The sequence below is a fragment of the Nycticebus coucang genome, chromosome 4, assembly GCF_027406575.1.
Source record: "Nycticebus coucang isolate mNycCou1 chromosome 4, mNycCou1.pri, whole genome shotgun sequence".
NCBI lineage: Eukaryota > Metazoa > Chordata > Mammalia > Primates > Lorisidae > Nycticebus > Nycticebus coucang.
This window is the reverse complement of record NC_069783.1, coordinates 123,345,413-123,362,227: the sequence shown is the minus strand read 5'-3', so window position 1 is coordinate 123,362,227 and position 16,815 is coordinate 123,345,413. Positions and strand designations below refer to the sequence as shown.

Genomic DNA, 16,815 nt, shown 5'->3' with positions numbered 1-16,815 from the left:
CCAGCTTCCACTGCTCTTCCTACAAACCTCCCTCTCCCCCCAGATCTGGGCTTGCTCCCCACCAATTCTAAGTAAATGAGATTTCCTGAGGCTCATGAGGAGGAGTGGACACAACAGGCTTTGCTAAACTGAAACAGTGAGATTTCACTTTTTTTTCTTTTTCTTTGTCTTTTTGTTTTTACAAATCAATGACTTTGGTGGATCTGGCTGCGCTGCTTGCATTTCCTAAAGTTTGGACTTTTTTTTGTTGTTGTTGTCATCATTGTTCTTTTGCCAGGGACCTGCCTCTGGAGAGTTCTGGAGGAAAAGATCTCACAGTCAACGATCCATTCCTTAGGGGTGTGTGCAGATGAGGTCTGTCCTCCACGCGTGTGGCCCACTGGACAATTGGCTCCTCAGACACTATGTGATACAGAGAGAGAGAGAAAGAAAGATGGTGGGCTGTGCTTCCATGGTTGGCTTTCTTGGCTTGATGCTTCCTTATGTGATGGAGATTACTCTGTGAAACAAATGCTAAAATGGACAAGCAGACCTTCACACTTCTGACTGTAAATAATGGATTCCTTCTGAGAAATATATTCTATTTGGAAAACATTTTATTTCACATGTCGCATGTGTAAAAAAAAACAAAAACAAAAACTCAAATGATACAGATGGAGCAAAATGCCTCTTGAGCATTTCTCAATCTCAGTCTCCTCCCCAAGGGCTAGTAGCACTGTTAACATTTGATTCAAATTCTCCAGGCATTTGTTTCTGCATTTAAACCCATAAATATGCATTTAGAAATTATATACTTGCTGCCTGTGTGTGTTTATATGATATGATCATGCTGCAATTTTCTTTTTTGTTTTTATTTAGTCTTTCATTCATTCAATAAATATTTACATGCTGGGTACTGCTGTAGGTGCTGCTAATACAAATAATATCCAACAGTTACCTAGTGAGTATAGTGTATCAGGCACTGTGCTTTGTGCAATTTTAATCTTCCCAGCCCTCTGAGGTAGGTACTGTTATTACCCCCATTTTATATATGAAAAAACTGAGGCACAGGTTAAAAGATAGACCCAAGGGCACACAGCTACTTAGAGGTAGCACTTATTTTGAAATTCCAGCAGTTTAGCTTCAAAGTAGGCACTCTTAAATGCTTTATTATTATGGGCAATGACTGAAATGAAAATATTTCCAGAATTTTCATGTTAGTAGGGAGAACAATCAATAAATATAAAATTTGTTAGGGAGCAGTGCTAGGAAGAAAAGTAAAGTTAGCTAAAGTGTAGTCTCTCTGCTAAGGTGATATTATACATGAACAAGAACCCAAAGAGAGAGCTGGCTGCTATAGGTCAGTGGTTAGCTTGCCAGCCAGCACACTCGGAGTGGCAGGTTCTAGCCTCACCTGGACCTGATTAAAAAAAAAAAACCACCAAAAAACCCAAGGAGAGAAGGGAACAAGTTGTGTGGGTATTAGGAGGATGAGAGTTCTGGGCCCAGGAAACAGCAAGTGCAAAGGCCTTGAGGCAGGAACACGCTTGGGTTGCTCAGAGAGAAGAATCCAATCCACGCTTGGGTTGCTGCAGTGGAGAGGATGAGGAAGAGAGGCAAGGAGAGAGTTCAGGAGATGAGGGCAGAGAGGAAGCAACTAGATCATGCAGGGCTTGTGGAGTCACAGTAAGAAGGATGTATCCATGTTTAAAATGCAGTGTAGTATCATATAAATAAACCACTACTTATTTAACCTGCCTACTAATGGGCATTTAGGTTGTTTTAAGGATTTTTCCCTATTTTGAACAAGGCTGCAATGAACATCATTGCCCATCTGTGGCTCACAGCCCTGATTGCATGTTAGAATTACCTGGAGAGCCCTAAAAGCTACCTGTGTTCTTGGTTCCATCACAGGAGATACTAATTGGTCCAGGGTGAGACCTGGGTGTTGGTTTTTTGTTTGTTTGTTTTTTTTTAAAATCTCCCCAGGTGATTCTAATGTGTAGCTAGGAAGGAGAATGACTATATTGCATACATTTTTGTGAAACTGTATCTAGGGTGGATACTGAGTCATGGAATTGGTGTGTTGGTGGGCACATGGATTTTAAAGTTTAAAAGTACATCCAATTTTGATGCAGCAATCATCTGATTTCTTTTCTGAATGTATTTATTGTTGTTCATTCTTTACAAAGTTTTTGTTTCTAGTCCTTATCTTAAACATTGTTATTGTTATTAAATTTTAAGCCTTTTTAATTCTGTGAAGGCAAAAGTGGAAACCTAATAAACACATGTATATGTAAAAAAAAAAAGTACATCCAAATTGACTTCCCAAAGATAGTCCCAATTTACTTACTTTTCCACCAACCATGCAGTATCCAATTTTTCACATTGTGGCCAACCTTAATATTATCCATCATTTTAATTGTTTCAATATGGCAGACCAAAGAATATAGTATTTTACTGTTGCTTCAGTTTCTGCCTCCTTGGTTACTCATGAGGTTGAACATCTTTTTTTATATTTATTCTGATTTCTTCATCAAGGTCCCACTAGCTTTTATACTTTTCAGAGCAAAAATCTTTCCAGGGCTGCTGGCAATTTAGTTCTGACTTGTTTCTACCTCAACTTACTGGAGCCAACAAAGAAAGGCCTTTCTGACCTTCTGGAAGCAGGTAATATTCCCTATTTTTCATTGTGGAATTATAAAAAATTCTCTGAATACCTGTCTATGCAAAACAATTCCCAGGATGCCTTACCCCAGCCAATAACATCGGAAAGAAGATGGATTTGCTTTTATGTTTCTGTAAAAAGGTCAAGTTCTTATTTCATACCCACACATATACTTCCTTCCAACCCTAATGCAATTGAAGGATATTCTGAGGCCAGGGAAGGATTCATTTTAATTTGCATATAAGAGAGAATTTTTCCCAGTACAGATGAGTTCACATTTTCTTAAATTGTTAGAACTGATAAAGAGATGGCTACTATATTTAAATGTTTTACCTGTGTGATTTATGTCTCTACTTTCCCTAGCAACTTGGAGGCCAAGAATTTTCTTTCAGAGACTATACGTTTTTGATTCTGTTTGGACCAGAACACTGCTGTCCAAGTTGAATATTTTAGTTCAATAATTCCCAGCTCTTAGGCTTCTGAAGTCATGAAACCCTGCCTTTCTTTGCCCCTATCACAATGTGGCTTATGTGGCTTACACAGATAATCCTATAAAATTAGGATGGAGACCTTTTTTATGAGTTTGGGTAAAGACTCTCATGATCTGATACTATTTTAAGAAAGTAAACTGGGTGGCTCCTGTGGCTCAATGAGTAGCGTGCCAGCCCCATATACAAGAGGTGGTGAGTTCAAACCCAGCCTCAGCCAAAAACTGCCAAGAAAGTAAACTACCTGGGATTTCAACCATTTGAGATTTCAGTCTGTTCTCTAGTGGATTGGTTACAGCTTTCTTGATAAGGATAAATAATACTTTTTTTTTTTTTTTTTTTTAAGGCAAGGACTTTACAATTTAAAAAAGGCATTAGTTTACTTCAGATAGTATTTTTGAATGGAACTCAGAAAACTCATTTTGAGGCTTGGACTCCTTAAAGTCAGATTTTTTTCAGCCCCACTGTGCAAGTCCTTGATGCCTTTTTGATTGTGACAGGAGAGCCTGTTGGGCAGTAACTTTATTCTCCTCCTTGGCATTGAGTTAGATGCAACAAATTAGGATGATGAGTTTGCTGATGTAAAAACTGACCACTCCATTAATGATCACTATTAGTGTGTTTTTCCTTTTGGACTTTGGAAGGGAGAAATTTGCCAGGGCTGGGCACCTGCCTCTGAATCCTTAGGGGTGGAAATGGGAGCTGCAAAAGGCAGATTCCTAGGCCTCATCTCTGCTTTAGCAAGTTGGAATCTTTTGAGGTGGGGCTCAGGTGCCAACTTCTTTTAAATCTCTCTAGGTAGCTTTTATGTATCTCAAAGCTTGGGAACCTCTGCCTTAGAAGTTCCACATTGCCATTGAATTATTATTATTTTTCCCATTCGTTTCTTTTCTTTTTCTTTTTCTTTTTTTTTCCCCATTCGTTTCTTAATGGAAGAGAGAATGGAAGAGAAAATATTCCCTAAGGGCTAGTTCCTTTCTCCCTCTCTCCCTCTCATTTTCTCTGTCTCTGTCTCTCTCTTGCCAGTGCACATATACTTACAAGAAAGCCTTTAAATTTGCGTTTGTCCTTTGGAGTCCAACTCCTCTGGAAATCTTTTTGTGTTTTCTTTAATATTATGAAAGGAAAGATATATAAAAGGAATCTGACCTTAACGATGGGTAAGTAATTCTATTCTTGTTTTACAGTTAGGGAAATTGAGGCACAGAGAGTTTAATGACTTGTCCAGATGGCCTGGATGGAACTGGGATTTCAATCCTGGTAAGACTGGTGTTACAGCCCAGCCTGTACGCACTGTGAAACACAGCCTCTAAGAAAGGAGGGAGGAAGTGGTTACTTCCTCTCATGCATTTTATTCCTACTAAGAAAACTTCAGTTATAAGCAGACGTATATCCACTCTGCATCTCCAGGTAGAAAATTTATATTAAGAATCGACAAAGTCCATATATATGGGCGGTGCCTGTGGCTCAAGGAGTAGGGCGCCGGTGACATATGCCGGAGGTGGTGGGTTCAAACCCAGCCCCGGCCAAAAAAAAAAAAAAAAAAGAATTGACAAAGTCCATATATAAAGACTTATAGATCTCTTGTAACACTTCTTGGATGGTGTATCATGGGCAAACTCATCTTTGAAAGCCAAATTGTCCACCAGAGACTGTGAGGTAGATAGTGTCTATGCTGCAATTGTTGTTTTTGTTTTGTTTTTTACCCTCACCGTGTGTTTTAATCATGTGAATTGGTTGTTGACATCTAAAAATCAGGGCATTTCACATAAAACCCCATATTTCCAACACCTTTTATAACCTGCTGCTAAGTTGTAGCAATTAGAGCAGAGTCTGGCTGTGCCCTCTAAACTGTGCTCCCTTGTTCGGCATGGTCCCCACTGCGCCCTATTGCCCTACAGCCAGGCTGTGTCGCTCATGTCTGTTCTCTGCCTGATCTTTGCACTCCTTTGTGATTCATCACGTTCTGTAGGTTGAAACCTCACTACATTATCCCCATGGAAATAAATTGTGGAATTAGCCACCGAACAAGTGCCATTTACCAGCCTTTGTTATTGGGTGTCCTAGAAGGGACACATTCGTTTAGAGGTAGTGTGGAGTTTGGTTAAGAACACAGCCTGAAGAGCCAGATTATCTTGGGTTTAAACTCTACCTTTACCACTAACTAGTTGTGAGACCTTAGACAAGTCACTTCACCTCTCTGAGCCTCAGTTTCCTCATCTGCAAAATGGGAATAATGATACCTACTTCTTTGGGTTGCTGTGAGGATTTAATGATGATGAATTCATGCAAGAACTTAGGACAGTGCCTGGCACACAGCAAGGTCTATGTCAGTGTCAGTTGCTATTATTATAACGCACTTAGATCAAACACTAATCTGAGAAGTATGTATTTTCACAAGTTCCCAGGGGTTAAGTCAAGACTTGGCATCTTTCCCTTGGAACATTGTCCTTTGAGCTTGGCGCATGAGTACAAAGTCTTGAACTCTACTTAATGGTATCTTAAATTCTGGATCCTCTCCCAATAAGGTTGACAACAATAGTAATAACAAGATTAATGGTTTGCATTTTGGTGCACTAATTAAAGAACACACACACACCAAACTATACACATTATGTAGGTCATCTAACCATTTTAATAGCCTAGAAATGGATACTGCTGGAATCTTTCCTTCACAGCTGAGGAAATTAAGATTTGAGGAGGGTAAATAATAGGCTAAAGGTCTTACAGTGAGTAAGTGATTGGGGCGGAGTGGGGAGGGTAGGGCCCAGTCAGTTTGGTGCCAGACCTAAACCATTAACCCCATGTTCTAGGCTCCCTGTTCACATGGACACAGTGTATTATGGCTCCTCTTAAGAATAAAGTTGATGTATTCACATCTATTCTCTATCTTCCCCTACATAGGCCAGCATCATCAAATTTGCCATCCTGTAAGCAGGAAACCTTGAGTTTCCTTTCAAGCACTAGTGTCCTTTTCTCCTTTCTTTGGACAAAGCCATCTATTTTTTGTGTATGTGTGACACTTCCTGTTTTGACATCTCTCACTCCATCTAACAACCAACTAATGACGGTTCCTAGGTCCAGCTTGTCCCATAAAAAGTTAATTTACTGTGACATCTGCGACTGTCTAGTTTGTCCAGGTTGGGTTGGCTGATCTGGCAGATCAAAGGATGTCCCCTCCCTCTTTTACTCACATGGATGAAGCTCTTGGTCAACCAAGACAAAGAGGTTGACCTTCTCAGCTTGAGGGGTACTGGGCTTTGGTCAATGATATGTAGGAGTGGCTGTGCAGCTCTGGCAGAAAACTAAAAGGTTTCTCAGCATTCTTATCTGTCCTTCCAGGAGTTACATGGTAAGACAGAGATGGATCTGGGTTTGTCATTTCCCAGTTTGGATTCTTCATCACATCACCTTGCCCTATGTCATTTCGGGCCTATGACCTGATGAAAAGTGTCATTGATTCTAGTAGATGGAGCCCATCTCAGCTGGTTAGAGAAACCAAAATAAATATGTCCAAATCCAGAGGAACACCTCAACAGTATTCATCTCTTTGGGAGGTTAGAGAGCACTGGTAATACCAAAAACATGTGGTGACCCTTTGGCCCTTAAACAAAGAATGATTATGCTGTTTTAATGAAAAATCTAGTAGGAGATCATTAAGGAGGTCACATGGCAAGGCAGAGCAAGGAATAATCCTGTATTCAGGATTTCTATTTTCTCTCCTACATTTCCTATTCTGTTACAGTTAGATAGGACTATGTAATTGACTTCAGCCAATGAATGTGAGCCTAAGTGACATTAGTCACTCCTGGGCTGAGGCAATAAAAGGCTTATGTGGGATTCTCTGATTTTCCTCTTCCCCATCTTCCCTGAAGATACCTTGTGTTCTAGATCTGAGGTTGGCAAACTACAGCCCACAGACGAGAAGCCTACTTTTGTAAGTTTTATTAGAACACAGCCATGTCTACTCTTTATATATTGTCGATGGCCACTTTTGTACTAACATGGCAGAGCTAAGCGGTTGTTGACAGAGACTGTGATGGAGACCATATGGCCTGCAAGGCCTAAAATATTTACTATGTGACCCTTTATAGAAAAAGTTATTGACCTCCATCTAGATAAGGCAGCTGGAAGATGGTGCATGTTTGCATTGCCTGGGGACCTGAATGACTGTGTGGAGGAGAGACCTTCCACTGACCTCTGTGGTCCATGTAACATCAGTGAAGAAAACATGAAAACCCTTTTGTTTGGGGTTGTTCGTTACTGGACTGTAAACCCAACCTAACCTGACAGATTCTAATGGGCATTCAAGTGAAGGCATTTTATATTAGAAGGGATTCAAAAAGCCAACTTACTTCTTTGTGAAGTGAACTGTACAAGAAATGGTGATGATGAGAAGGCCAATGATGATGGAGGCGATGGCCACCCACTTGGCATTCCGCCCAAGCCGCCTGGCTCCTTCGTAGTCTCCATCATTGTAGCTGTTCAGAGACTGGGGGACACAAGGGAAGAGCTGGTGATGATAGACAAACTATCAGGAAAGGCACCGGGATTCTCGGGTTGTCCTGATAATAAGGCCTGAAGAACCCTCTGGTGACTTTGCTTGTGCAAGTGGCATGGTCATCCTCTCCAGGAATCCTTCCCTAAACTCCAAGCCTGAATTAACTGTCCCCTCTGTATTTCCTGATTACTTTTGTCTTAGCATTTGTTGTAATGCCTTAAAGGACAGATTTTTGTCTCTTCTACCAGAATGTAAGCAGGGGCCGCTGTTGTCTGTCTTGTTCAACATAGCATACCAGTGCCCACTGCAATACTTGTCATATACAAGATGCTGGATAGATATTTATAGCATAAAAGGATAAATGAGCACATTTGTCTTGTCCACTTAGAACAGGGCTTTGGGCACTATGGCCCATGGACCAAATCCAGCCTGCTGCCTGTTTTTATAAATCAAGTTTGTTTGGAACATAGCCACAGTCATTTGTCTACTATTATCCGTGGCTGTTTTTGTACTAGAATGATAGAATTGGGTAGTTGGAACAGAGACTGTAGGGCTTGCAAGGCCAAAAAAATTTAGCATTTGCTTATTTGCAGAAAACGTTCACCTACTCCTGCATTGCAAGATCAATCCATGAAGTCAGGGACCTTGGCTGAATTGTTCATCTCTATGCCCAAGCCAAAGTTGTCATGCTCAGCTGTTAAAATGTTGAAATACTCCTGTACTCATTGATAAACAGAAGCTACTCTGACACTTCCCTCCCTTCCCCAATGTCCCAGCCATACTGCTTCTTTCTTTGACTTTCCCCAGATTTTCCCACAGTACAGCAACATAAGGGTTATTTCTGGGCTCAACGGAGAATCTTCTCTGATTCTGTGCCCATGCCAAACTTGTAAAATATCTTATTGCTAGTACTTTGAGTAGTTTCTGGCACATTGCAAAAGCTCAAGAGATATGTATTGGCTGAATGGGTGAATGGATATGTCTGTTTCCCTGCATAGCATGAGTTCTTTTTTTTAAAATTGTTTTTATTTTTAATTTCTGCTTGCTTGTTCATTCCTTTTCGTTTGAAGTACTCTTTTTTTTTTGTTCATTTTCTTCTTCCTCTGGCAATGCTCTGTCCTGCTGTTTTTGATGTTAGTAGAGACAGGGTCTTACTCTGGCTCACTGCTGGTCATTTGGTCTCAAACTCTGAGCTCAGGCAATCCACCCACCTCGACCTCCCACAGCACTGGGACTACAGGCGTGAGCCACCACACCCGGCCCATAGCATGAGTTCTTTGAGGGCATCTTGGAGTTCCCCAGGACCTAGTCAGGTGCCAAGGAAAGAAAAGTTGCTCAGAGATGCTTGCTGCCGAGCTGAAGGTCAGATGCTGTTTTTTCCCCTATCACAGGCCCTCTTTATCATCCCACTGTTAGGAATCATACTAAAGTTGTGCTACAGCTATGTACAGAGGGATTCCACCAGCGCTGTGAGTTAGAGATTTCATGGGCACCTCTGCTCTTGATTCTGAAATCACAGCACTTCAGTAATAATTGCTCGTCTTTCTGGACTATTAAGGGGGATTAAACATAACAGACAATTACAAGCCAGAGGAATACCCAGTATACCACAGAGCTCTCTGCTTCTGGAACTTCCCCTTAATTCTTGGATCTGAGCCACCTTAGTCAGCAACACACTGGGAGACTCAGCAAAGAGAAGAATTTGTTTTCAGGCCTTTTGTGTGAATGAGAGAGTGAGAACCTGCAGCAGCATCAGGGCCTTCCAGCAAGGCAAGTTCCAAAATTCCAAGTCCTGAGTTCTGGAGTTCTCAGCCTTGGGTACCCATTAGAACCACATGGATAGGTTTTTTTAAAAAAGCAAAAATATCTAGGCCCTAATCCTGGAGAGATTCTGATTTAACTGGTATGGGGACCAGGTGCTATATGTTTTATGTATATGTTTTTTATTGTGGTAAAATATGAATAAAATTTACCGTTTTAACCATTTGAAGTGTATGGTTCGGTGGCATTAAGTATATTCACATTGTTGTGCAACCACAACCACCAGCCATCTCTAGAGTTTTTCATCTTCCCCAACTGAAACTCCATACCTGTTAAATATGTATTCTTCATTCTACCTTCCCCCAAGTTCTTGGCAACCCATTCTACTTTCTGACTATATAAGTAAAATAATATAGTCTCTGTCTACTTTTGAGTGGCTTCTTTTACTCATCATAATGTCTTCAAGGTTCATCCATGTTGTAGCAGGAGTCAGAATTCCCTTCCCTCTGTAAGGCTGAATAATACTCCTTTGGATGGCTATAGTACATTTTGTTTATCCGTTTGTCTGTTGATGGATGCCTGGGATCTTCACAGAACTAGAAACTTCTGGTCCCCTTCAGGGTCAAGATGCTTACCACCTTTAATTTCAAGGGAGTGTATGATAGAGCAGTGGTCCCCAACTTTTTTGGCACCAGGGACTGGTTTTGTAAAAGACAATTTTTCCACTGACTGGAGGCAGAGTGGGGTGTGCAACCCAGATCCTTCACATGTGTGCACAATTTACAACAGGGTTCGCACTCCTATGGGAATCTAATGCTGCACTGATGTGACAGGAGGCGGAGCTCAGGCGGTGATGTGAGAGATGGGGAGCGCCCGTGAATACAGTTGAAACTTCTCTCTCTCACCTGCTGCTCACCTCCTGCTGTGCAGCCCAGTTACTAACAGGCCAAAAACCAGTACTGGTCCATAGCCTGGGGGTGGGGACTACAGTGATAGAGCATGAGCTCTAAATTCAGAGAGACTTGAGTTCAAATTCTATGTCTTATCAGTTATGAGAGCTAGAGCAAGTTACAGACCTTCTATGACTCAATGCCCTCATCTGTAAATCGGAGACAGTAGTAGTAAATGCCTACTTTGGGTTGGAGGATCTTTGGATGAGTTAATGCATGTGAAGTGCATTAACATTGGCTCAGCACATAGTGTATCCTCAATAAACGTTAGCTTTTGCTGTGAATCGCCACTTTCTGTCTTGCTCTTAGTCTAAAGATGTGATTCTTGTGGTGCAAAAGAATCATCTCTACCCCTTGCTGGATCTGAATCTTTGGGACCCACGTTTGAATAGCTGTTTTAGAGGCTTCATGACCAAAGTCACTGCATAGAATATTAGGATCTTAAATTCTGAGCTTACACTCCAGCTTAGAATGAGTTAGATTCGGATGCCTCCAAACTGATCATTATTCTATTGTGCTACCTTGGAAAACACAGTTCTGAGATGAGTCATGGTGATGCACTTATGTTGCTGTAACCAGAGGAAAAATAATGAGACCCTCCCTTCTCTTCCTAAACAATGTCAATTCTTGGCTGTTGGGATGAGAAAAACCAAAACCAAAGCCATGGTCTTAGCAGCAGCAACCAAAAAAGTGGGGAGAACAGGCATTCTGTGCAATATTGAAGAGCATATCTGTCATCTGCACATTGCCCACGAGCTCAGGTGAGATGGGTTTGCCCATGAGCTCAGGTGAGATGGGCGTCCCTATGACATTGAGTTATTTGGCATAGGTTGGAAGACCCATGCTGGTGACCTGGCTGAGAGGGATTTGAGTGTAGCCATGGGGTGGAAGGAATCCTGTCACACTGTCATCCCCTGCTGTCAGTCCTGCATCTTACATGTGACCCTCTTCTCTGCAAATCACCATCTTTCTGTGGCTTGTAAGGGAGACATTGAGTGAGTTCAGGAATGGGGCTGTGGTTGGCCTGAAAAACAAGTGAAGGGGCTGGGTGTAGTGACTCACAGCTGTAATCCCAGCACTCTGGGAGGTTGAGGCAGGTGAATTGCTTGAGCTCAGGAGTTCAAGACCAGCCTGAGGAAGACAGAGACCCTTGTCTCTAAAAAATAGCCGGGTGTTGTGGCAGGTGCCTGTAGTCCCAGATATTTGGGTGGCTGAAGCAAGAGGATTGCTTAAGCCCAAGAGTTTAAGTTATGCATTACTCACAGTTACGCTGTGAGTTATGATGCCAGGGTACTCTACTGAGGTTGACAAAGCGAGACTCTGTTTCACAAAGAGAGAGAGTGAGAGACACGAAGGAAGGAAGGAAGGAAAGATGGAAGGAAGAAAAGAAGGAATGAATTAAAGGTGGTGAACATCTTTACCCTGAAGGGTATCCACCTGGACCGACATGGAAGTAGTCTGAGTGTCTTTTTTTTTTTTTTTTTGAGTCAGAGTCTCACTTGGTCATCCTTGGTAGAGTGCAATGGTGTCTTAGCTCAAGTGATTCTCTTGCCTCAGCCTCCTGAGTAACTGGCGCCTGCCACAATGCCTGGATATTTTTAGAGACAGGGTCTCACTGATGCTTAGGCTGGTCTTGAACCTGTGAGCTCAGGGCAATCCACCTGCCTCAGACTCCCAGAGTGCTAGGATTACAGGTGTGAGCCACTGGGCCTGGCCTAGCATTCCAAATTTTAAGAAATGTAGAAACTACTATAAAATTCTGTTAAGGAATAAAAGTAATCAATCACTACTCAAAAGTGTAATAAATTCAAAGATTCATTTCCAGATGAGAAGGTCTGGAAGAAAACAGAAGTGTTATAAATGAGAAACAGAGCAGTAATTGTCAATTCTAAATATGCAGAGATGTTCAGCAATTATAAAGCTCTAAGAAGAAAAAAAAAAGGAAAAAGAAAGAAATAAAAAAGATGACTGAAGACAGGTTAGAACATAGCCTACTACCTCTATCTGGCCCTTCTTTTTTTTCATCAAGGTCCCAAATCAGTAGAGGAAAATAAACAACTCAAAACAATCTGCGGCCAAGTTCATGACTATAATCTCAGCACTTTGGTGGCCGAGGAGGAAGAATCCCTTGAGGATAGAAGTTCAAGACCATCCTGGGCAACACAGCAAGACCCCATCTCTACAAAAAATAATTAGTTGGATGTGGTGGTGCATGCCTGTAGTCTCAGTTACTTGGGAGACTGAGGCAGGAGAATCATTTGAGCCCAGAAATTAGGTGTAGTGAGCTCTGATAGTGCCACTGTCCTCCAGCCTGGGGAAAAGAAGGAGATTCTTTCTCTAAATAAATCAATACCCAATCTCTGGACCATATGCTGGTGAGTATATAGAGCACAGGAACTCTCATTCACTGCTGGTAGGAATGTGAAATGGTATAGCCACCACTTTGGTGCTTATAAAACTAAATATACTCTTACCACACGATCCCACAATTACACTCCTTGGTATTTACCCAAATGAGTTGAAAATTATGTCCACACAAAAATCTGCACATATTTTTTTTTTTTTTTACATGACTGTTTATAGCAGCTTTATTAAGTGTCAAAACTTCTAAACAACCAAGATGTCCTTCAATAGGTGAGTGGATACAGCCTGGTGCAGTGGCTCATGTCTGTGATCCCAACACACTGGGAGGCCAAGGTAGGTGGATTGTTTGAGCTCAAGGAGTTCAAGATGAGCCTGAGCAAGAGTAAGACCTCATGTCTACTAAAAATAGAAAAATTAGCCAGGCATTGTGGTGGGCGCCTATAGTCCCAGGTACTAGGGAAACTGAAGCAAGAAGATTGTTTGGGCCCAGTAATTTGAGGTTACCATGAGGTATGATGCCGCAGCATTTTTCCCAGGGCATAATGTGAGACTCTGTCTCCAAAAAAAAAACATGAGTGGATGAACAAACCCCACAACATAATATTTTTCAGCAATAAAAAGAAATGTTATCAAAACATAAAAGGATATGGAGAAAACATACACAGACACACAAAAAGCCATGCAAGAACCTTAAATACATATTGTCAAGTAAAAAATGCCAAATCTATAAGGGCTATATACTATATGATTCCTAGATGACAGTCTAGAAAGGCAAAACTATAGAGACAGTAAACAATCAATGGTTATGCAGAAGGGGGTGGATAGATGGAGCACAAGAATTTTCAGGGCAGTAAAATTATTCTGTATAATACCAAATGGTGGACTCATGTCACAATGTATTTGTCAAAACCTATAGCATAAGCAGGGCTTGGTGGCTCACGCCTGTTATCCTAGCACTCTGGGAGGCCAAAGTGGGTGGACTGCCAGAGCTCAGGAGTTGGGACCAGCCTGACCAAGAGTGACATCCATTTCTACTAAAAATAGAAAAACTAGCTCGGCATTGAGGTGGGTGCCTATAGTTCCAGCTACTCAGAGTCTGAAGCAAGGGGATTGCTCAAGCCTCTTGAAGGGAGGAAGGAAGGAAGGAAAGTGAAAAGTATCTTTTGGTATCAAGTGGACTCTTTTCTCCCATGACTCCTCTTCTGAATCCACTTTCTCCTTTGGTATTTGGAAAATGTGCTGCTCATGAGTCAGTCTGCTGGGAAAATGTAAGAAGAAGGGCGGGTGGGAAGGGAGTGAAAGTGGGAGACTTTCAGACTCTCAGATTTCATTCTGAAGGCCTCAATGGCTGGAGGTCTCATGCTTAAGGGTAGAGGGCTAACAATGAAGAGAAAGGAATTCTTTCCCTCCTTCCCAACATGCCAGCTGTAATTCTTTTCTTCTTCCAATTGCAATTTTACACGAAGGTTCTCCTGGCAGATGAGACAGACTGAAGTGGTGGAAATGGATTTTAGAGAAAATGCATTTCTGAAGAGCTCAGAATGCAAACTATTTATCTGGTGTGGAAGAACTAGAAATAAATGAGACGGCTTTAGATATTCAAAATTTATATAATCTGATTTGTTCTTTTTAAAAATTACTAATGTGATCTATGTAAATAAAGCATGCAAATGCGACAGAAACTACATACAAATGCGACAGTAAACAGTGAAGTATTAATAAATAGTAAAGCTATTCCCTAATCTCATTTCCCAGAGATAACCCTTGTTAGCAGTTTTGTGCATTTGCTTCTACATTTTTTTCTCCACAAATAACATGGAAAGGAAACTGACTCTTTCTCCTGCTTCCATTATGACAAAGGGCATCATGTATCACCACCAGTAGAAAGAAACAGCAATTTTCACCCTCACATAAACCAAGAATAACAGAGTCAGTCTGTCTGGTCCTCCTCCCTCAAATATTAAAACCTTCAGTTTTCCTCATCAGTCTTGGCAAAGACAACTTCATCCCTGCCTTTTGCAATGCTCACATTTAAATATAGGTTGCTTCCTTTGTGTATATCGTTCTATCTTGAGAAAGATACTGGTTTGTTTTGTTTTTGACCATAAACAGACTAATACAAAGCTTGAGAGTGACCTTGGCAACGTCACATTTCTTTCTTTTAAATACTTGTGTTTGAAAGTATTTGACCATTTGGCTAGATGGTCATTTTGATGTTGGACCTCCTTGCATTTCTTTTTAAGTAAAACCTTTCCTTTTCTTAATGTTTTGGCCTCCAAGTCTTCTTGGACAAAATAAATAACAGATAACCTCTATCGAGCATTTAGTATATGCAAGGCTCTGTGTTAAATGGTTTTTAAGGATTATTAGTCCTCATAATAATCCTTTAAGGTACGTGCTCAATGGTTTCCATTTTGCCAATGGGAAAATTGAGGCACAAAAACATTAAAGCAGTTTGCCCACAGTCTCATAGCTAATTTGGTAAAATGATTACACACACACACATAGATACACAGACATAGAGTTTTTCTTAATGTTCTCTTTTCTCTGGTTCTAAAAATATGACAATATCACACTATACTTGTTCTGCGACTTGCTTTTTCTTCACTTAGTATTGGGTGGGCAACTTTCCAAGCTAGTGCTTCTAGGTCTGTCTTATTTCTGTTTTCTTTTTCCATTCATGATTTTAAAATAATGAATTATGTTGACAGACTTTTTTTTTTTTTTTTGGTAAATCCACGTATTCTTTGATTCAGCAACTCATTTCTAAGAATCTTTCCCCATGGGAGGCTCAAGTGTAGGCAAAAATATATAATCACTCTGTTACCCTGGGTAGAGTGCTGTGGCATCATGCCTCATAGCAACCTCAAACTCTTGGGCTCAAGTGATCCTCTTGCCTCAGCCTCCTGAGTAGTTGGGAGTATAGGCACCCACCACAATGCTCAGCTATTTTTAGAGAAGGGGTCTCAGTCTTGTTCAGGCTGGTCTTGAACTCCTGAGCTCAAGCAATCCACCTGCCTCTGCCTCCCAGAGAGCTAGGATTACAGGCATGAGCCACCGGGCCTGGCCCTATATCGATAGACTTCTTAATGCTGTATCATCCTTGTATTTTGGGAGAACATCTTAATTTGTCTTAGCTCAATCTTTTCTTTGTAACTTTTTCTTTTCTTTTCTTACCCCCCTTCTTTTTCCTCCCTCATTCCCTCCCTTCTTTCCTTTCTTTTATCTTTCTTTCTTTAAAAACAGGGTCCCGCTCTGTTGCCCAAGCTTGAGTGCAGCCATACAGTCATAACCTGCTGCAGTCTTGAACTCCAGGGCTCAAGTGATTTTCCTGGATAATCGTTAATTTTTTTGTCAAGATGGGGTCTTGCTATGTTGCCCAAGTTGGTCTCAAACTCCTGGGCTCAAGCAGTCATCCTACCTCAGCTTCTCAAAGTGCTGGGATTATAGGCATAACTTTTTATTTTCAAATCGTTTCATTCTTACAGAAATGTTGGCAGTACTGTTGTCTCATTCTTTTTAATGACTTCATAATGGTCCATTTAAATGGTTACACCTCACCTATAGACATTTTAGTTATTTAAAGTTTGTTGTGATTACATGATATGCTGCAGTGGGCATTCTTAATCATATATTTGTGCCTACATTTAAGCCTCCCATGAGGAAAGATTCTTAGAATTGAAGTTGCTGAGTCAAAGGACACATGGATTTACATTTGGAGAAAGAGAGTCAAATTGCCCTCCGAAAGCTTTATATAAATCTACACTCCCACTAATGATTTTTATTTTATTTATTTATTTATTTGAGACAGTCTCAAGCTGTTGCCCTGGATAGAATGCCATGGAGTCACAGCTCACAGCAACCTCAAGCTCTTGGGCTTAAGCAATTCTCTTGCCTCAGTCTCCCAAGTAGCTGGGACTATAGGCGCCTGCCACACCCCAGGGTATTTTTGTGTGTGTGTGTGTTGCAGTTGTCATTGTTGTTTTAGCTGGCCCAGGCCAGGTTCGAACCTGCCAGCCTCAGTGCTTGTGGACAGCGCTCTACCCACTGAGCATTGGGTGCCGCCCACTAATGGTTTTTAGATGTCCTTTTCCTCACACTCTC

At 41.2% G+C, this 16,815-nt stretch overlaps 1 protein-coding gene across 1 annotated transcript in view; it reads right to left on the bottom strand.

The window, feature by feature from the left end:
- Positions 1 to 262: 262 nt before the first annotated feature.
- Positions 263 to 16,815, bottom strand: part of TMEM233 (transmembrane protein 233) — a 50,763-nt gene continuing 34,210 nt past the window's right edge. Inside the window, exons 2-3 of the mRNA XM_053589894.1 lie at positions 7,491 to 7,627; positions 263 to 402 (exon numbers count right to left, since the gene is read on the bottom strand). Of these exons, the coding sequence (XP_053445869.1) occupies positions 396 to 402; positions 7,491 to 7,627 (144 nt within the window). The 3' untranslated portion in view covers positions 263 to 395. The remainder of the gene's footprint in view (positions 403 to 7,490; positions 7,628 to 16,815) is intronic.